The 21,579-nt window shown below is 45.0% G+C and overlaps 1 protein-coding gene across 1 annotated transcript; it reads left to right on the top strand.

Moving 5' to 3' along the window:
• The first annotated feature begins 287 nt into the window (after nt 1-287).
• Nucleotides 288-2,252, top strand: LOC125522556. The gene is made up of 2 exons (XM_048687603.1): nt 288-1,804; nt 1,910-2,252. The coding sequence occupies exons 1-2, from the start codon at nt 1,590-1,592 to the stop codon at nt 1,944-1,946; spliced, it is 252 nt and encodes an 83-aa protein (XP_048543560.1). The 5' UTR covers nt 288-1,589; the 3' UTR covers nt 1,947-2,252.
• The last annotated feature ends 19,327 nt before the right edge of the window (nt 2,253-21,579 follow it).

Raw genomic sequence — 21,579 nt, 5'->3', positions numbered from 1 at the left:
TTGATTGACATTCGCCGACATTTTGAATGGAGAAAATCAGATCTATAATTCTGTAGATATGTTTTCTATTTGTGTTTTTTGTCTGTTTGTAAAATTGTAGTGCAGCTCTGATTTAAATGTGGTGACGAAGCTTATGAAAATTTCCAAACAGTAGTGAGTGGTTGATGTTGCCTTGTGTTGATACCAATAATTTTATTATATAGTACCAATTTACTAGCTCATGTATTGGAGGACCACTATGTCTTCTTTGCCCTAGATAATCATCTCAACTCTTTTTTGCACCAGCTTATCCAGGCGACTCAGCCAGGATGAGGTTGTCCAAGGAGCCAAGCACGCCCTAGTCGGTGACTTCCTCCGTTCGCCCGCGCCTGTATCCTCTCTTCCCCTCCACTCCCCCCCCCCCCTCTGGAGCGGAGCGGAGATCCATCTGGATCCGGTCCCCATCTCCCGTCGACGAACCCTCGCTAGCTAGCTCGGATTAGGATCAGTTCCAGCGCGTGGCGGCCGCGGAGCAGAGCAGGCGAGGCGACCGCTCTGGCTAGATCGGATCGAATCCCGCCGCCGCGCCCGTCCCGCACGGCGTGGCCGATGATCGCGTCCCTCCCCAGCTACCGACCGACGGACTCGCCGGGTCCCCGCTCGCCGTGGCCAGCCCCTCCCCTCCCCCGCGCCGGATCGCGCATCGGCTTGGAGGCCCCTCGGGGCCGCCGCCGGTGCGGGAGCCGTCCGCGGCCGCGCGGGCTGGGGACCGAGCGGCGGGTTTCGATCGAGGGCTTTCTCGCTCGGGCCGGCGCGGGATCGGATCTGAGCCGCCGTCCATGGATTCTTCGCAGCTTGCCTGCATCTTGCTTCGGATTTGGTACTACTACCTCGGTCCTGGTTCATTGGTCCCTTGCATACTCTCTCCCTCTCTCTCTCTCTCCCTCGGTGTGGACGCCCGCACCTAAACCCTAACCCGAATCAGGGGAGCGCTCGTTGCCGGATCGCTGAACCATCGTCCCGGTGGCCACACCGCTACAGCGCCGCCAGCCACCGCCGCTCCACTGGCTTGGATTTGGTTGCGGCGTGGGCTTGGAACCGTACGGTGTTGTCTGATGTGTGTTCCGCGCTGGGAGGTTTGGTCGGTTGACGCCAGGTATGAGCAGCTCCTGAGCCTGATCGCTCCATGCGTGCACGCATGCAGGGTACTACTCCCTCTGTAAAGAAATATCATGGTCATGTTGCTTGGCGTGCAACCTCTTTTCTCACCAGAGAAAATAGTGGCGGGGCGATGATGAAGATTGTTGCTGAAATAATCATGTCTTGAGCAATCAAGACAGCCGTGGTGGTGGTGGTGGTGGTGGTGGTGTGTATGGGTACTAAGAGCATCTACAACCAGACTTGCTGACCAATTGCCGACTCGCTGGCCCATCGTTTGGGGGGCCGCCCTCTCAGTCCCGTCGCTATGGTGCCGCCAGCCACCGACATTCCATTTCCTTGGATCCGGTTGTGGCGTGGGCTGGGAACTGTACGGCGTTGTCTGAGAGGTGTCCTCCGAGCGAGAGGTTTGGTCGGTCGAGCCAGGTGTGAGCAGCTCCTGAGACTGATGGATGGATGGATGGCCACAACAGAGGCGACACCAGGTGAAGGGTGGACTCCTTCTGGATGTTGTAGTCAGTGAGGCCGCGGCCACCGTCCAGCTGCTTACCGGCAAAGATAAGGCCCTGCTGGTCAGGGGGGATGCCCTCCTTGTCCTTGATCTTGGCCTTGACATTGTCAATGGTGTCAGAACTCTCAACCCCAGAGTGACGTATGCATGCATGTACTCCCTCCGTTCCGAATTACTTGTCGCAGGTATGGATGTATCTAGATGTATTTTAGTTCTAGATACATCCATTTCTGCGACGACTAATTTGGAACAGAGGGAGTATGTGTGTATCATGTTGCGGCCGAAATCAGTGTTTTGACCCTTTTTGGAAAAGATCAGCACAAAATGAACCTTGTTGGTAACTTATCTGAGGCGATGATGATAAAACATGGCTGACATAAACTTGTCTTCGATTATTCGAGGAGCTGTGGGCATCAAAAACCCACTCCCCCCTCTTTGAGAACCTTTTCATTCTCACCGAGTATTGACGGCTCTGTCTTGGATGGTCATTCTGTTGAGTGATAACCAGAGGAGCCTGACTTCATTGGTGGGGGTTGATCTGGTGAAAGAAGATGGTGGAGCTAGGTTGTATGATCTATCAAAGGCGAATCTGAGCCCTCTCAAATCTCAATGCAACTAATATTGTGCCCTCTACACATTTATTTATTCCTATTGCCTTTTTATGTTTAAAAGTGATGAATTGTCACGGTTGTGGCATTTGCTATCTCATTAGGAGCAGATACACGCAAATCATCTCTTGTAGTGTTTGGTTTGCCTTCTCATGATTTTGCTGTCCATGGTCGGAGCCAGTTTGGTGCATTCGGGCCTTTTCTTTTCTGTTCTTACTTTTCTGTTCTTACTTTTCCGTGAATGGTTGTGATAATTCTGCTGTCTCTTGGATAGTTTTTGGGATTACCTTATTGAGTTCGGGGTCAGTTTGCTTGTTTCAATTGCTATTTGACTTTTGATAATCACATTCTTCTACTATACCCTTTATCTACTTATCAGTTTGTACTTTTGGTTACTCCTCACTTCTTTACTGGTTTCAACTTAAGGGTCATATAGGGCGTTCAGATGTCAAGATTATGGTTTCTTTCATGTCATGTTCATGAATGGCTGTGATGATATAGCTTCTCTGTGAGAGCTTCTATCTAACACCTGAATTGATTCAGTTGGTGCTAAACTAGGATGGCTTGTGTCATAGCAAGTAACCAGTTTAACTGGGGCGATGATGATAGAACATGGCTGACATAAACTTGTCTTCGATTATTCTGAGTAAAAATGATAGTTTCCTCAACAAAATTTGAACCGATCTTTCCCTTTTTGGGAATTTGTGTTCTTGCTCACTTGCATCCATGTAAAATCATGTTCTGGTGGATGCATAGGACTGTTTTGCAAGTTTATATTTTTGCCTATTTCCTACTCTCTAAAATATGTCTATATACATCCGTATGTGGTAGTCCATTTGAAATCTCTAAAAAGACAAAAATTTAGGAACGGAGGGAGTATCATTTTGTTGGTTTTGCAGATGTCAACCAGTTCTGTTGTTTTAGGAACAGTACTCCAGCCGAACTTATTCTTGTCTTCCGTTCTTTCTTTTCTGTTCTTCCTTATTCTTGAAAGTCTATGATAACTCTGCTGTCCCTTGGATATTTTTTGAAACCATTTTATTTGGTGCTGGGTCAGTTTGCTTGTTTCAATTGCTATTTGACTTGACAATTTCATCCTTCTACTCTATTCTTTATCTACTTATCAGTTTGTACTTTTGGTTACTCTTTACCAAGTTATTGGTTTCAACTTAAGGGTTGTATAGGGCAGGTTCAGATTTCAAGAATACTGTTTCTTTCGTGTCATGTTAATGAATGGCTGTGATGATAATAGCTTCCCCGTGAGAGCTTCTATCTAACACCTGAATTGATTCAGTTGGTGCTAAACTAGGATGGCTTGTGTCACAACAAGTAACCAGTTTAGCGGCTAATTATTACTCCCTCCATTCACAAATAGAAGATGTTCATGGTTATTCTACCAGAAGTTCAGTTATGGTGTCGAGATGGGGGTATATCTGAGCCATTTACTTATGCATGTCCCAGTTTTTGTGTCCACTAGATCATGATTTGCTCCTGATATAGTGATTCTTTCTGCTTTCACCGATTCATGTGTGGTTTCTGGTCATCTTTTGTTCTTTGACAATTGGCTTCTCTCTGTTATTCTTTTTGTGGGATTGGCGCTAAGTGTTGCTGATGGTGATGATGAGCAAGGCTCATTCAGGGGTGTACTGAGATCAGATACCATTGCTTGTTTTTATGGTATGGGTTGGGGTTAGGGTTTTGTGTGACTAGGTGGAAGTGTGCAAATCAGGACTGCTTGCTTTCGGTGAGCAACCATTTGAATGCTAAAATGTCACGGGTTTAAGGCCATCTCCAACATGGATCACTAAACTTATCGGATACAGAGTGGCCATATGATAGACGAGCCAACTCTGAGCCTCCCATTTTTTTAATTAAATATGACCTCTCTTTCTACAATTTGTGGTTATGTGCTTATGTATATTTTTGAATATTATTGGTTTGATTCTTCTCAATATATTAATGATTTATATAGCAGTATTGGGATCTCACTGTAGTATATGTTATCATCTATGACACTTATGAGATAGCTCATAGCAAACTGGATGTTGAGCTATTTTACGCTCAGAATGCTTTGAATTAGTAATGCATCAATAGGTTCTACTTTGTTTGAATAAAAAACAATCATGTGTGCTGAGGGCCCGGGAAGCAAGCAGAGCGTTTCACATCTCTTGTTCAAACTATGCTATTATTTGCAACTGTATGTCCTTTGTTACTTGCATATTCTGTTTTTTTGCCCCATTTAGTCGTTCCTGCATTTTATTTTGCACATGGTTTTCTTCCTTTCATACCTTTGTTGTGTTACTGTATAAATTGTGCTACATTGCTCTTTTTCATTCATGCATTTGCTGCACTATGGCACCTCAGCAATAAGATACAGTATTACATTTCGTCTTTGCTGTCGTCAATAAGATACTGTATCTATTTGGTTTTGAATCTACCCATTGATTTTTGGTATACATGATTTATAGCAGTGTTGGGGTATTGCTGAAATATATGTTGTCATCGACGACACGTAGACATATGCTCATAAAGAACTGGATATTGAGCTATTTTACTCTTCCTGCACTAGCTGATGCATCAATAGGCTCTACTTTGTTTCAATAAAAAACAATCCTGTGTGCCGAGGGCCCTTGGAAGAGGCAGAGGGCTTTGCATCTTCGCTTAGCATTCCCATTGAGTCGTTGAATATTTTATTCTGCGCAAGGTTTTCTTCTCTTAATGTACAAATTGTGCTACGTTTCTCGAGCATCTGCATCAGCAAAGTTTTTATGCCATACGTACTACTCCCTCTGATCCAAATTACTCGTCGTGGTTTTTGTTCAATTAGATTTTTGGTCTTCTATGCCATTATATATTTTAGTTTTGAAAATCTGCCTTTTTTATTTTTGCTACACGGTATGTGCATCTAATCTGCAGCTCTCCCCCTATTTCTTTTTTTGCCTCTTCTCTTCATTGTAAAAATTGTGCTACGTTCCTCTTTTTCATTTAATGGAGCCTTCTATTTATGGCGATGGTGATGCCAAGTAGTACTACTATGTACTAGTAGTAGGTTGCAATTGGACATGTTGATAGAATCTTGAGATGAAATGCTTGGCTAGATATTTGAGAGTCAGCGAGACAAGTCGAAATACTCCAACGCCAGCCGAGTAGCATCATGCCATTTTTCTCTCCTAACAAGCTCAAATCTATTTGCATTGCTTTTCTTTCAATCTGCCTAGGTGGTTTCAATTTGACAGTGTGAGTGCAGAGCCATCCAGCAGTAGCACCATCATCACTCTTTTTACCGTCCAGCCACTTGTAGACTCTAGCCAAAGGCCTGGTCCTGGTAGAAATAACACCGAGGGTGTCCCATTGGTCGTGATCTTGACTTGCGGTTCATCGTAGTTTGCGGAACTTCTCATCCAGGTCCGAGAGACTTGAAACGTCTCCATGTTCACCTCAAGATAGTATAAATCCTACTGGTACGCAATGCTCTTGTGCACCTTACCACGACACACCATTGTGTCGGGATGCTAGACTGGCCTACACTCGTACATTCGTGGATCTCCATGGCAGTGTAAAAAATCGGGTTTTTCGGTGTGCTCCACCTAGCCTTTGCTGGATGATAACATGTAGAGGTTTGTCGAGCGCCCATGACAAAGAAAGCCGAGTAGCCTGGTGCATGAGTAGGGGGCCGTAGCGCGTGGTGAGCGACACTGTGCCATTGAAGAGGCAAGAGTCGGCATTGTTGGGGAAGGAGCCGAGGGAGCAGAGTCTGTGTTTGGTCCTGTAGTCCAGACGTAGAAAGTCATGAAGGTTATGTCCCTAATATAGGGCCCGGTCCGTTCTTTAGTGAAGAACCTAGCTAGGAAGGTCAATGACGCCCCCTATCATCTGACCATCGACGGCAGAGGAAGGAGGCGCCGCCTACAAGGCTGTTCCATGGCTTGCATGGCATGGGCACAACGGAAGAGATCGGTTGTATACTTGTATTCTCCACTTAGAGTAGGATCTTGCGACGACGTCCTTTGGGAGCGACACCATGGTGGCCACCATCGCCACCACCGTTGTCTCTTCCATCTTTCAATCAGTAGCATGACCACGTGTGCAGCCTAAGTATGATTGGATCTTCGAAGGAGGATTGGCTATCAGCAATGTTTGTTATGTCCCGGTTTGCTACAACTTATGATTTCTTTGGCTAAAGCAATTGACCCATAGCTGGGAGGCCCACTACTCGGAAGGGTTTCATAGAGTGCTTGGCTTGAGGGTTCTGTTGGCTCTCTTCAGGTACGAACGAAGAAGGGGCGTGGAAATCCTTACGGAAAACTTAGGTACCAGGAAAAATCAGAATGTTTTTATGGCGTCTTTCGAAAAATCACTCACCACAGAAGATGTGAGGACTCTTGGCGGCACTCGCCACGGGAATTTGAATGCACGACATCGAGCTGTTCATGGCCCTAGTCGATGGGGAACTAGGTCAATGTTTGGTTGCTACGACGAAACCTAATGCAAAACAATGGCTCTTCTCTCTTCTTGAGACATTATCACATGAGCAATTTTGTGAAGATGGCGGTCACACTGTGGGCCATATGGTCATCTCGAGGCAAGGCTATCCATGAAGGAATCTTCCAAACACTATGCAGGTTCATTTCGGAGCGCCTGCGAGTACATGAGTTCAATGTCCAAAGGAGCCCCCATAGGGGCATGCTAAAAGCCATCTTGATGCGGCTGTAAGACCAGGTAGGGGGGGGGGGGTCGGCATCGGCTGTTTCCAGAGATAATGTTGGAAACTACCTTGGCAACTCCTCTCTGGTCATTGAAGGAGTTTGTGACCCTTTCACGCTGGAGGCAATAACTTGCCGAGAAGCCCTATCATTAGCACAACATTGTTATTGCTTTTGACTCAAAGCAAGTGGTGGAAGATATAAAGCAAGGCAGCAATGGTGAGCAATCATCACGAGATCAAAACTAGAGTAGCTACTTTTAATTGTAATTTTTTTTTACTTTTGAAGGTTGTGCGGTCAATGTCGAGTTTAGCTAGAATTTTTCTTTTGATAGCCCGGGTTGTCATGTTTGGTTTGGCCAACCACATGAGCAAATTATGTCTCACTAGTTGTAGTTTTTGATTAATAAACATGGCTTTACCCCTAGAAAAAAACTACCACATTCCAACCAACCTTGACTACAAACTACGACTACAAAATTTAGCTCAGAACTACTATACATTTTTTTTTTGCAAAAAACTACCATGTCACAAAAGTGGTCAATTTGACGGTTTAACAAGGATTATGACAGGTTGGGCCTGCATGTTGCGCCCCTTATTAGGGTTGACCATTATGACACTACGACCCAACATGTTAGCAATCTCTCTCCTCCATCCACTCCATTTTTCTCTCGTGGACATTCTCTCAAACACCTTGAGGCGCCCAAAATGTTCCTCCTCCACCATCCTGCTGGACCTCGCCCGTGAGGTGAGCTTTGCCATTGAATCTTCCCTTTTGCCGCCGCATGTCACCTCTCTCTCTCTCTCTCTGGCCGTCCTCGTCGCCAAGGACGACCTACTACTGGCGCTCCGGGCGACGGCGCTCGACCAATGTACCAGTCCACGTGCCGTCGCTTCAGGCCGTGGTCGCGGCCTCTTGCTCGCCTGAGCTGAAGTTTCTTGCCCTTCTCGGAGTCCATGAGCTGCTCTGCCGAGTGGTTCGCTGTGCCCGTGCTCCCGAAGCATCGGACTAGGACGTTCCGCCTCACCGATGCCAAAGAGGAATGGCGCAAGCCCAATGCAGTACACGCAAGGCACTGGGACGCCAGAACGGGTGGAAGGCCAATGAACCCGGTAGGGGTGTCGGCTAGCTCCTTGAAGGTTTTCTGGCCATTGAGAGGAATTTTGAGAAAAGAGATTCTACCATGCATGGTACCTACCGTGCATGTCTCAGCCACTCATCATCTTTGAGATTCCAACCCATGCATGCATGTATTTACTGCAGTGCTTTGTTAATCTCAATCTGGGCCTCAGTTTTAGCGGTTAACGCCCTATCAATCAGTCACCTTTTCGCATGTGCACATAAACTTTCCCTGGTTACATGCTCTTGCATTTCACTCATCCATGCCTTTTTTTATGATTCCAAAGATTAAATCCATTTTATTTTTTGAATCGTGAGTCTTTTTTATTTTGCGGGAGATGCTTTTGAATCGTAAGTCTGATGTATGACACGTTTACAAGACATATGTGCTTATTTCAATTTTCTTTTAGGCAATAGTCAAAGTGTATTTGAGCCGTAAGAAAAAAAATAAGTTTTCAAAAACATATTCAATATTGGTCATGTTTTAAATATCTCATCAAAATAAACACATTTGTCCAGATAGAATGTAAAACACACTTTTGCACTTAGAAGATATGAGGTATTTAAATCATTTACACAGAAAGAGATAATATATTTCCTGATAGAGTTGCAATGAGGGGCACGCCCATGCACAGGGCAGGAAATAGCACTGACACACACAAGCTGAGCATGTGACAAGAGGAGTGATGATTACTGGTTTGCATACACAGTAATTTCTTTTGGCCACGAATCTCGGTAAAAAAATGAGTGGAAGATCTAGACACGGTATATGCTATGCACGGTAGTTTTGCCGCTCTCGAGGAATTTTAGCCCGACGGGTGGCCTAGCCTGTCATAATCAGGTTTAAAATGCTCGGAACAATACTTAACTCAAAGTGGCAGTTTGTTTGGAAAAGTGTATGACGTAGAGCGGTAGTTCTTAGCTAAATTTTGTAGAGTGATAGTTTGCAGTCAGGGTTGGTTGGAATATGGTAGTTTTTTTTTTTGTTAAACACTTGGTTTCCTCAGAAGTTTCAGATGTCCCCCTGATAAAAAAGAAGTTGTTTTAGATGTATAGAAAAATGTCCATGCGTTACAATGGGGTATAAATATTCTATTATTACGCTAGCTTGTGAATTACCTACTTGTATTCATGTGACGGTGTAAATAAATATTTATCAAATTATGCCCTGTGATTTACCTAAATTTGGTAAGTAAATTAAAGTAAAATTGAGTCAATAGGTAAGTAAATTATGGTGATTGATTACCCTATGAGGAAGTTGGGCAGAGGAATAGTGCAAAAAAAAAGAATTAGGGTCTGAAAAAGTTTGCTGTTTGTTTGCATTGATTTTTTTCCTGAGAGGTACTTAGATGTCCGAATGCTATTAAAATTGGCACGGACCTCAGTGGCGGTGCCAGGATTAGAAGTCTGTGATGTCATTTCAAATATGTGATGTCAAACACATGTGTTTTCACCAACACTGGTAGAAAAAGGGCCTGTTGTCCCGGTTCGTAAGGGCCTTTTGTCCCGGTTCTGGAACCGGGACTAAAGGATAGGTACTAATGCCCTGTCCCTTTAGTCCCGGTTCAATCCAGAACCGGGACAGATGGGCCTCCACGTGGCCTGTGCGCGGAGCCCAGGCAGGAGACCCTTTGGTGCCACCAACCCGGACCAATAGGCATCCACGCGTCAGCATTTCTGTGGCCGGGGTTTTTGTTTTTTTGAAGGGGGGGGGGTTTGGGGGTTTTGGGGGGTTAATTTAGGTGTTTCATATATTGTGTTAGCTAGCTATAATTAATAGAGAGAAGTGTCCTCTCTTATGTCCGTGCTTGGTCGACGCTACATACTATACATACGTATAGAGAGGACTAGACACGCTAGCTAGCTAGTAAGCAAACGAAGGAAACAGAAGATCGTCATGAACATATATGCATACAGAGAGAAGTGATATCGACCACCTCTCCTTCTCCGAGAGATTGGTCGAACGACAAGTTCTCGTATATCTATCCGACACTGCCGGCTACATATATACAATAATTATCTCTTACAAATATAATCATACGGAGTCAGGGTCCACATAGTATTCTCCGTCTTCAGCGATCACGTGGTCTAGAAAGAATGCCGCCAATTCCTCTTGAATTGCTCGCATGCAAGCTGGTGCTAGGAGTTCATCCCGCTTCCGAAACATCTAATTTAAAGAAGGGGGTCAATACATATATATATATATATATGAATGAATGAAACTCAACACAAATGATGGTAATAAAATAAAATTGTGAATGTTGTTATTTACGTACTTCATATTGTTCGTCAGTGTAGCCCCGCTCACAGGTCGTGGCGGATGGACTCGCAAACGTAGTATCCACAGAAATCATTCCCTTATTCCTGCCACAACCACTTTACAAGAAATAGAGGTCAATCAAACTGATAAGCAAGAATGTCAAATGATATTGATGAAACTAGCGCTTGAATCACTAGTAGATGCGTGGAACATGCTACTATAGTACTTACTTTCGGGTGTCTAAATTGCAGCTTCTTCGGCAGTCCCGGAGCTTTTCTGGTGAATTTTCTCCAAACCCTCCGGACAAAGAAAACAATTACTTGATATATCAGGAAATGAACAAAGTTGCTGATATGGTGGATAATGATTGATTTAACTTACTTCTCGAGTATTTGAGTCATGTCTGCATAGTCCTGGGGATCTTTTCATCTTGAGTCTAAGACGGTTACTAGTCCCTGCTCAAGCTTAATCTCTAGGAGAATATAGTGGAAACTGCACATGCATGCATAACTCATCAATTACATTACTATAACCTTGACTAATATATAAGGGAAACCGAATACGCACAAGACAGTAACACTCACTTGAAGTTGTAAGGAAAGAGTATTATATCTTTGTTTTCATTTATTACCAACGATCGTAGCAAGTTGGCCTCGGTAGCTGCGGCATGAAATTTAACCTGAGTTGCATCTATGAGATATGTGTTAATGAACCCAATATCACCGACTTGTCTTTTCTTCAATTCGGCGATCTTCAATCTGCATAATATAGTGAGGATGATTATAAATACATGCAATGAAAGAGCTGAGCTATATAGAGAGACTTAATGACAGAAGTAGTACTACTTACAGACAGTAGCAGGTGACCGTTGTTTTATCGAGGGCCAATTGATTGAAAAACTGAAAGAACTCCTCAAATGGAACAGGCAACAGTTCAATTCCAACGAGGTCATGCTCCTTTTTAACTTTCACATACAAGGTACTCCTCCCCCCAGAGTCTCTGCAGATTTTCAAGTACCAATCATGCAATCTTCGCATCATCGTTGATGGAGATCTTTCATCTTTGACGAGAGGCTTCCCGTACTCATATCTTTGTATCTGCACCTCCATGGGTTCATAATGTACATCGTCGGGCAGGTAATCGGCAAGATTGCTATAATCGGGCACCATCCTCGGATCATTAGCGACGTTGTCGCTAGGCACCTTGAGCGGGGGGCACGATTGCTTCGCTTGTTCACCGAGCTGGGCAATTTGTTTCCCAACTCGTCGTTCTTTCAGCCTTTGATCACTAACAGTACTTCCCGACCGCTCCGCTTCGGCAAATTCCTTTCCAATAATGCGCTCATAGTTTCCTTTCGGCGGAGACTTGGGTGGTTTTGTCAGGGCAGCCAGAGTGCGCTTCGCTTTCACCAGATCTACCTTCTCCTCCGGAGGTGGATGTTTCTTTGCTTTCACCCATTCAAAGAAGTGCTGCGCTGCTTCGATATAGTGCTGAAGCTTCCTGACTGGTATGTCCATTTGATCGTTCGTCCAAATGCACTTCCCTGTTACAGGGTCCAAGGTTCCGCCAGCCCCGAAGAACCAAGTCTGGCAACGGTCTGGCCAGTTAATTGTCTCTGGTTCGATCCCTTTATCAACCAGATCATTCTCAGTCATGGCCCACTTAGGCCGGGCTATGAGGTAGCCACCTGACCCCGTGCGATGGTGATGCTTCTTCTTCGCAGCATTTTGCTTGTTTGTCGCCGACATCTTCTTACTCTTTTCCGATGTCTTGTGGGCCACAAATGCGGGCCAGCGATCTCTGATCTTCTCATATCTGCCCTTGAATTCTGGTGTCTCATTATTTTCGACAAACTTATTCAGCTCTTTCTTCCACCTCCTGAATAGTTCTGCCATCCTCTTAAGAGCAAAAGACTTGATTAATTGCTCTTTAACTGGCTTCTCTGGATTATCCTCTGGCGGTAGGGTGAAATTTGACTTCAGCTCAGTCCAAAGATCATTTTTCTGCATATCATTGACATAAGACACCTCAGGGTCTTCTGTAGCCGGCTTAAACCATTGCTGGATGCTGATCGGGATCTTGTCCCTAACCAAAACCCCGCACTGAGCAACAAATGCGCTCTTTGTCCGGAGGGGTTCAATCGGTTGGCCGTCGGGCGCGATTGCTATGATCTCAAACTTTTCATCCGAGCTCAACTTTTTCTTCGGGCCTCGTCTCTTTACCGAAGTTGTGCTCGGTCCGAAGGGCTAGAAAAAAAGAACAAAGACTTAATTAATATGTGTACATACCAAAACAATGAATCCATCAATTAGCTAGTCAGCAGAAGCTTAACTAATATATATACCTGGCCGGACTCGGTTCGGTCACCGGAGACGTCATCACGGTCTCCTTCTTGCACCGGCATTGGGTCACCGGAGCCGCCCTCACGGTCTCCTTCTTGCACCGGCATTAGGTCACCGGAGCCATTATAATCATAGCCAGCTGCTTCCAGACCATCAGTGTCGTCGAGAAACAACGAGCAGATGGCATCACTTCCTCGTGCGATTATGTCCCCCAACAACTCTTCTTGTACTTCGTCTCGGGCGGTGTCCATAGTTTCTACAAATATTGACAACATGGCAATTATTATTCAAACATGACAGATGGATATATTAGTAGCAAAAACGTAGAACTAATATTAATTAGTGGCCTCGACACTGCTTCTCTAGGGTTTGGGGTGGCCTCGACGCTGCTTCTCTAGGGTTTGGGGTGGCCTCGACAACGCTTCAAGGATAAAAAAAGAAGAGGAATAAGAAAAAAAAAGAGGAGAAGAAAGAATAGAGGAGTAAGAACTCCTCTATTCTTTCTTCTCCTCTTTTTTTCTTCTTCTTCCTCTTTTTTTTATCGGGAACGAGGGTCGTCGAGGGTCACCGAGCGATAGAGGAAACCCTAAATAGCAAGTATCGTGGGTGTGAGATACATGTGGCCGTCGGTGTCGGACACTACATCCACGTCCCACAAGTGACGTGGGCGTCGAAGCCCGCGCCACTTGTGGGACGTGGATGTAGTGTCCGACACCGACGGCACATGTATCTCACACTGACGATACTTTCTATTTAGGGTTTCCTCTACCGTTCAGTTCTCCTCTTTTTTTTCTTCTTCTTCTCTTCTTCTCTTTTTTTTTTCTTCTTCTTCCTCTTTATTTTATCGGAAACGAGGGTCGTCGAGGGTCAGGGTTGCCGAACGGTAGAGGAAACCCTAAATAGCAAGTATCATGGGTGTGAGATACATGTGGCCATCGGTGTCGGACACTACATCCACGTCCCACAAGTGACGTGGGCTTCGAAGCCCGCGCCACTTGTGGGACATGGATGTAGTGTCCGACACCGACGGTACATGTATCTCACACCGACGATACTTTCTATTTAGGGTTTCTCCTCTACCGCTCGGCGACCCTCGACGACCCTCGTTCCCGATAAAAAAAAGAGGAGGAAGAAGAAAAAAAAGAGGAGAAGAAAGAATAGAGGAGTAGAACTCCTCTATTCTTTACTCCTCTATTCTTTCTTCTCCTCTTTTTTTTTCTTCTTCCTCTTCTTTTTTTATCCTCTTCTTCCTCTCATGTTCGAGAGGATCGCCGAGGGGTCGGGAGGTTGCCTAGTGTCAAAGGATTCAACAAAACCATGTCTTCATCATCAGGCGAAAGTAACAGGTGCATGATGGTACGAAGCTCTCTAAAGTTATTTTGGAACGGAGTCCCAGATAAGATAATTCGCTTTTTGGTACAAAGTTCAGCAAGAACCTTCCGAATATCGTTATTTGGAAGGCCTTTGCTGAAATTCATACAAAAAGGCAAATTATCCTATCCGGGACACCATTCCAAAATAACTTTGGAGGACTTCGTCATGTCCTGGCGGCTAATGATGAAGCCATGGATTTCTTCAATACTTTGACACTAGGAAACCTCTCTCGACCCCTCGGCGATCCTCGACCCCTCGAACCCTCGACGACCCTGGAACCCTCGACCCCTAGACGACCCTGGAACCCTCGACCCTCGATCCCTCGACCCTATAGAACCCTCGAAGAAAGGAATAGCTAGAGGAGAAGATCGAAGAAAAAAAAGAAGAAAAAAAGAGGAGAAGAAGAAAGGAATAGTGGAGAAGCTCTTCTTCTCCACTATTCTTTTCTTCTTCTCCTCTTCTTTTTCTTCTTTTTTCTTCTTCTTATTTATTTCTCCTTTTCTTCCTCTCCTCTTGTTTTTTGTTTCCTCTTCTTATTTTCTTCTTTCCTATCCTTCTTTTCCTTCCTTTCTTAATATCACTTAGCAAATGCACTAACCTAAAATGCAACAAACATAAAATGCAACAAACATAAAATGTACTAAATCGATCAACTAACCTAAAATTCTTCTCCACTATTCCTTTCTTCTTCTCCTCTTCTTTTTCTTCTTTTTTCTTCTTCTTATTTATTTCTCCTTTTCTTCCTCTCCTCTTGTTTTTTGTTTCCTCTTCTTATTTTCTTCTTTCCTATCCTTCTTTTCCTTCCTTTCTTAATATCACTTAGCAAATGCACTAACCTAAAATGCAACAAACATAAAATGCAACAAACATAAAATGTACTAAATCGATCAACTAACCTAAAATTCTTCTCCACTATTCCTTTCTTCTTCTCCTCTTCTTTTTCTTCTTTTTTCTTCTTCTTATTTATTTCTCCTTTTCTTCCTCTCCTCTTGTTTTTTGTTTCCTCTTCTTATTTTCTTCTTTCCTATCCTTCTTTTCCTTCCTTTCTTAATATCACTTAGCAAATGCACTAACCTAAAATGCAACAAACATAAAATGCAACAAACATAAAATGTACTAAATCGATCAACTAACCTAAAATCAGTGATAAAATGCACTAACCTAAAATCGATATCTATTAGCAACTTAAAAAATTAATACATATATGAAAAAATGCATATATGAAAAAAACATCATCATATCATCAACAGAAAAAATAGTATTTTTCTAAAAATCTATCTTTTCAGCACATACATATACTCATACATCATCATATACTCATACATATACTCATACATATACATATAATCTGCAGGAAAAAAATATGTGTTTGCAAAAAAAAGGGGGAAGAGGGGGGCGGTGCCGGCCCAGACCACAGCGAGGCAGAGGCGACGATGGCGCGGGGCAGCTGGGGCGCGGCGAGGCAGAGGCGACGGTGAGGCAGAGGCGGGGCGGCGACGGCGTCGGGGCGCGACGCGGGGAGGCGACGGCGTCGGGGCGGCGCGGAGAGACCGCGATGGCGCGGGGTGGCGCGCGGTGACCACGTCAGGGCGGCGCGGGACGGCGTCGGAGGCAGGGCGACGACGGCGACGGCGAGGCGCAGAGGGGCAGCCTGGCGGCGTCGTCGGGGCGCGATGGAAGAACTGAACGAATTTTTTCACAAGTCTTGCTTATATAGACGGCGCATTGGTCCCGGTTGGTGGCACCAACCGGGACCAAAGGCCTTGCGCTGCCCCGCGCCCAAATGTTTAGTCCCACCTCGCTAGTTGAGAGGGAGCCGCACCTGTTTATAAGGTGCGGTGCGCCTTCCCTCTCGAGCTCCTCTCTAAAGCAGGCTTTCGGGCCTAACCGTGCAATGTGTGCCTGTGGGCCTACTGGGCCTCCTGCGGGCCTGAATCCTGGCCCATGGTAGGGTTTCTAGTCGTATTCAGGCCGTGGGTGCCCAGTAGGTGGCACTTTTTTTGTTTTTTGTTTCTACTTACAACAAAATACTTATTGTTGCTATATTTAATTTTTTTTCCAGTTTTTTTGTTTTGTTTTCTGCATTATTTATTTTCTTTTGTTTTTTGCTTTATTTTTTAATTCTTTTTTGCTTTTAGTTTTAGAAAAATTATAAACTTTCTGTTAGTGCCATTAGTTTTCAAATTTGAAAACACTTTTTTTGTTTTCTTTGTTGCTTTATTTATTTTATTTTGTTTCTACTTACAACAAAATACTTATTGTTGCTATTTTCATTTTTTTTCCAGTTTTTTTGTTTTGTTTTCTGTATTATTTATTTTCTTTTGTTTTTTGCTTTATTTTTTAATTCTTTTTTGCTTTTAGGTCAGCAAAATTATAAACTTTCTGTTGCTTTATTTATTTTATTTTGTTTCTACTTACAACAAAATACTTATTGTTGCTATTTTTTCCAGTTTTTTTGTTTTTTTTTCTGCATTATTTATTTTCTTTTGTTTTTTGCTTTAATTTTTAATTCTGTTTGCTTTTAGGTTAGTAAAATTATAAACTTTCTGTTAGTGCCATTAGTTTTAGAAAAATTATAAACTTTCTGTTAGTGCCATTAGTTTTCAAATTTGAATAGTTAAAATTTGAATTCTTTGAAAATTGTTTGAATCACAAGTTTGTGATTAACTTACTAAAAAATGAGAATAGATGCGCTTATAGAGAAAATTCAACCTAAATTCCTAGTAATTTCTATGAATTTCAGAGAAATTCACTATGAATTTAGGTTAAACTTTTCTCTATTAGGGTATCTATTTTCACTTTGAGAGGAGCTCAACAAGGCAGAGAAGGAAGGGCTTATAAACCGGTGTGAGCCCCCTTCGATTGGCGAGGTGGGACTAAACTCTGCCCGCAACAAGGACCAACCTTTTAGTCCCGGTTTGTGGCACAAACCGGGACTAATGGTCATGGGCCAGGGGCGAGGAGCAAAATTATAAACTTTCTGTTAGTGCCATTAGTTTTAGAAAGTTGAAAGTTGAAAGTTGGCATGGGCCAGGGACTAATGGTCATGGTATTACGAGGGCCGAACCATAAGACATGAAAGCATTTCAAATGAACTCTGAAAAAGTTGAAAGTTGGCATGGTATCATAATTTCACCCACATAGCATGTGCATGTACAAAGCGGACAATGGTAGTGTTACGGCATATCTCTCTCAAGGTAGTTTTGGTGATTGATGACAACATGTTTGCGGACTAATCTTGTGCGTTGAATTATTCTCAGATTCTCCCCTGACACGAGACGCTTTCTTCCCCTCGGAGTGTATTTCAAGATGGTGTAGCTCTTTCGTTTCTTTCTAGGTGGACTAGTTGCGTAGAGGGCACCGTACTATCAAGAGGGGGTCCGTTGGGGTTTTGCTTGGGTGGAATCATCACGTACACATCAGCTTCTCACCCTCCGAGCTTTTCCTGTCCATTGAAGAGATCTCTCCTCTCTTCCTTATTCTGTCTAGGTCTAAGCGGCAGTACCGCACACCCAGCGGTAGTACCGCTGAGAAGCCACAAGCGGCAGTACCGCTTCGCAGCGGTAGTACCACCGTGGCTCCACAGCAATAGTACCGCTGGGGGCCTGGCACCTCCGCTGGTCCTCAGCTTTTTGAGAGATCCCTTCTCTCTATCGCGCCCCAGCGGTAGTACCGCACTGCCTGCGGTACTACGGCCGAAGGGTCACAAGCGGCAGTACCGCTCCACAGCGGTACTACCGCCCTTGACCCCACTGCCGTTGTACCGCTGGGTAGTTTGGCTCCTAGCGCCTCGGTTCGAGAGGTCTTTTTCTCGTGTCGGGTTTAGCGGCACTAGTCACGGTTGTAGTGGCGGTAGTACCGTTCGAGGAGCGGTAGTACCGCCGTACCACCGCGGTAGTACCACATTTGGGTCTGTTCCCTACTAAGCCTCCTCAGCGCGGCAGTACCGCTGGTTTGCGCGGCAGTACCGTCGCCTGGCGGTAGTACCGCCCCCTCTCAGCGGTAGTACCGCCCTGTGCGGGGCTGGTTGGTGGGGGCCAACGGGATTGTTGCCCCCACTATAAAAGGGAGTCCCCTTCCTCCTTCTCACCCACCTCTTCCTCCCCTAAACTCCATTTATTGCTCAAGCTCCATTAAATACTCCAAGCTTCATTTCTGCCCGATCTATCTCTCTAGCCAATCAAATTTTTTGATTTGCTCGGGAGTGGTTGAGAAGGCCCCGATCTACACTTCCACCAAGGGATTTTTGATTCCCCCACTCATCCCTAGCGGATCTTGTTACTCTTGGGTGTTTGAGCACCCTAGACGGCTGAGGTCACCTCGGAGCCATATTCCATTGTGGTGAAGCTTCGTGGTCTTGTTGGGAGCCTCCGATTAAGTTGTGGAGATTGCCCCAACCTTGTTTGTAAAGGTTCGGTTGCCGCCTTCAAGGGCACCAATAGTGGAATCACGGCATCTCGCATTGTGTGAGGGCGTGAGGAGAATACGGTGGCCCTAGTGGCTTCTTGGGGAGCATTGTGCCTCCACACCGCTCCAACGGAGACGCACTTCCCTTCAAAGGAAGGAACTTCGGTAACACATCCTCGTCTCCACCGGATCCACTCTTGGTTATCTCTTACCTTTACTTGTGCAAGCTCTTTATTGTTTCTACCCTTGCTTGCTTGTATGCTTGTTGTTATTGCATCATATAGGTTGCTCACCTAGTTGCACATCTAGACAACCTACTTTGATGCAAAGTTTAATTTGGTAAAGAAAAGCTAAAAATTGGTAGTTACCTATTCAACCCCCCTCTAGTCAACCATATCGATCCTTTCAATTGGTATCAGAGCCTCGTCTCTTTATTAAGGACTTCACCGTCCAAAGAGTATGGTTGATACTGTAGACGGTGTGGAGGAACACTCCGGTGTGAATCCGATCTCGTCTACGGGAGATGGGGGAACTTCGGTCTCTCGTGAGGAGTTCAATGTGGCCTTGGAGACATTGAAAACCTCCATGACGACCGAAGTTGAAAGCATGTTTACTAAATTTCTTGAGGGGCTTAAACTATCCACCGCACCGTTGAAAGTGGGTGATTCCGCCAACAAGTTGTTGGATGCTATCCCCGACAAGGGGGAAGCTAGTAGTGAAAAGGATCCTTCTTCTAGTGGCAAGAATGGCACCGGCATCTTTGCCCATGTGGAACCACCACTTGTTTATGGTGGACCCGTTCCTTCCACTCATTTGAATCATGCCGGTCCTCCCCCTAAGATTGTGAAAAATGAGGATTTTGATTCTTGGGTTTACCGCTTTAAACGTCATTTAAATCATGTGAACACTAACCTTTGGAGAATCATTGAAGAAGGTTTCTATCCACATGATCCAAGCAACTTCACTCCTCGAGAAGCCGCGGACAATCAATTCAATGAGAATGCTCTCTTCATCATTCAAGATGCAATTCCACCCGAAGACCTACCTCATCTTCGTCCCTCCGCCTTGGCCAAAGATGCATGGCATTGTGTCGTGTCTCTCTACCGGGGAAGCGCAAGCATTCAACGCTCCAACTATGAAGTGGTACAAGATGAGGCCGATGAGTTTGCAATGAAGGAAGATGAAGAACCTCGTGAGCTTTATCGGAGAGTAACCAAACTCGCGGTCTCACTACGAGATCACGGGAGCAAGGACACAGATGACAATTGGATCAAGCGCAAATTCCTCAAGGCAATGATGCCCTACCACAAGGCCATGTCCTCCGTCATTCGTCAAAGACCGGACTTCCACACTTTGACCTCAAGCGAAGTGTTGGATGAGTTTGTGGCCATGAACATTTTGGACAAGACCGCCGACAATGCGGTGCTCCGTTCTCAACGGGCAAATAAGCCTAACCTTGCATTGAAGGCTAAGCTCACCGTGGAAGAACAAGAAGAGGAAGAAGAGGAGAGCAACCCCGAAAATACGAAGTATGCATATCATGAACACATGGCACTTGCTTCAAGGCAATTTTGGAGCAAGAAAAATTCGAGGCCCAACTTTAGCAAAAACAACTCGAGTGGCACAAGGGGCAAGCAATGTGTAAGAACTTGCTACAATTGCGGCAACGTGAGTCATTTCGTTGTGGAATGCCCGTATGAGAAGAGGGAAGACAATGGTGGCAAATTCATCCGAAAGGACAAGGCCAAGTCGTTCCCCAACAAGAACAACTTCACCAAGAAGACTCCTCCCAAGGCTTTGGTTGTGCAAGAAGAGTACAATGAGGATGATGACGATGATGAAGATGATGAGTCGGTTGCCATGGCCTCCGTTGCCATTGCAACAACGTCACGGGTGTCTCTCTTCGACTCACCCAACGAGAGCATCACCGCCAAGTGCCTCATGGCTAAAGCCACCAACAAGGTAACCTCCAACATCAAAACTACCATCATTAATCATCCTTCCCATACGGATAGCATTAATGAACTTGAGGGAGCTAATGTGGAGGCTAACGAGTTTGAGGCTTTTATGGGCAAACTCAAGGGAAAATCCAAGAAGCACTTTGTTGCTCTCTTGGAACAACTTGGTGAGGCCAATGACATGATCGAGGCTCACGAAGACACCATCTCTAAGATGGAAGGGCATAGTCGTGACTATGTCTCCTTCAGCGTCGGGTGCGACTGCCCTTCTTACAGTCGCTGCTCCGGCGTAGGCATGACTGCTTCGTATCCGATCTGTGCTCCGACGGCTTGGGATTGCTCGGAATTTGGCCATGGCAAAATCCCTGCAACTTATGCTGGCAAGGGCGACATCTGTGGATGCTGTGCCCTTCTTGAAGGCGCTGCCATGGCCATCTTCTGCGCCGCTCTTCGAGCTTTAGGGAAAACCCTAGGTCCGGTTTTCTGGACCGGATGACGATGGCGTCTCGGTGTCGTTCTTCTTCGTGAAGGCGTTGTCTTGTTTTGCTTGTGGCGTCCTCAGTGCTAGTTTTGGAGATGTTGGTAGTTTGGTTGCTAGTTGGATAGCTTCTCTAGTCGGAGAGTTTAGCTGTGTTCTTCTTTGTTTGGGTCGAGCATCTCTCGTCTTTACGCTTCGGGCACCATGTTCATGCCCCTTACGTTCGTGTCATGTGTTGTATCATCTCATGTACTCATTCTATCTTCTTCTATCAATGAAAGGATACACAAGCTTTGCGTATCAAAAAAAAGAGGAACAACTGTAGATGCTCTTAGAGAGCGACGCACTGGACCGACCGGGGTGATTTGTAATCATGGATGTGCCACAACATCTACTGTATTAATTTCTCATGGCAGATAGAGACATATGTACCGTATCCATTAATCCATTGCATCATCACACTAAAAGTAAAAACGATTCGAGTAAAGGACTTGGCCGTAGTGTGATGACACACTGCGGAATACGTCAGCAGTTTTGATTTGTGTTAATATTATTCTCTCTATGGCGATATGTGGAAGCTTATTTTGTAGAGTCGGACATTACTCTTGGTGTTTACAATCTTCTATGAAGGACTTGGAGGAGGAACCCGCCTTGCAATGCCGAAGATAATTTGCGCGCCGGA

The sequence above is a fragment of the Triticum urartu genome, chromosome 7 (genome assembly GCF_003073215.2).
Source record: "Triticum urartu cultivar G1812 chromosome 7, Tu2.1, whole genome shotgun sequence".
Taxonomy (NCBI): domain Eukaryota; kingdom Viridiplantae; phylum Streptophyta; class Magnoliopsida; order Poales; family Poaceae; genus Triticum; species Triticum urartu.
This window is presented reverse-complemented; position numbering and strand designations above follow the sequence as displayed.

Excerpts from the sequence above, each read along its gene's own strand:
- LOC125522556 (XM_048687603.1), top strand. The coding sequence starts at position 1,590 with ATGGATGGATGGCCACAACAGAGGCGACACCAGGTGAAGGGTGGACTC. Across the intron at positions 1,805-1,909 it reads GTGACGTATGCATGCATGTA|TGTGTGTATCATGTTGCGGC; the intron begins CTCCCTCCGTTC and ends ACAGAGGGAGTA.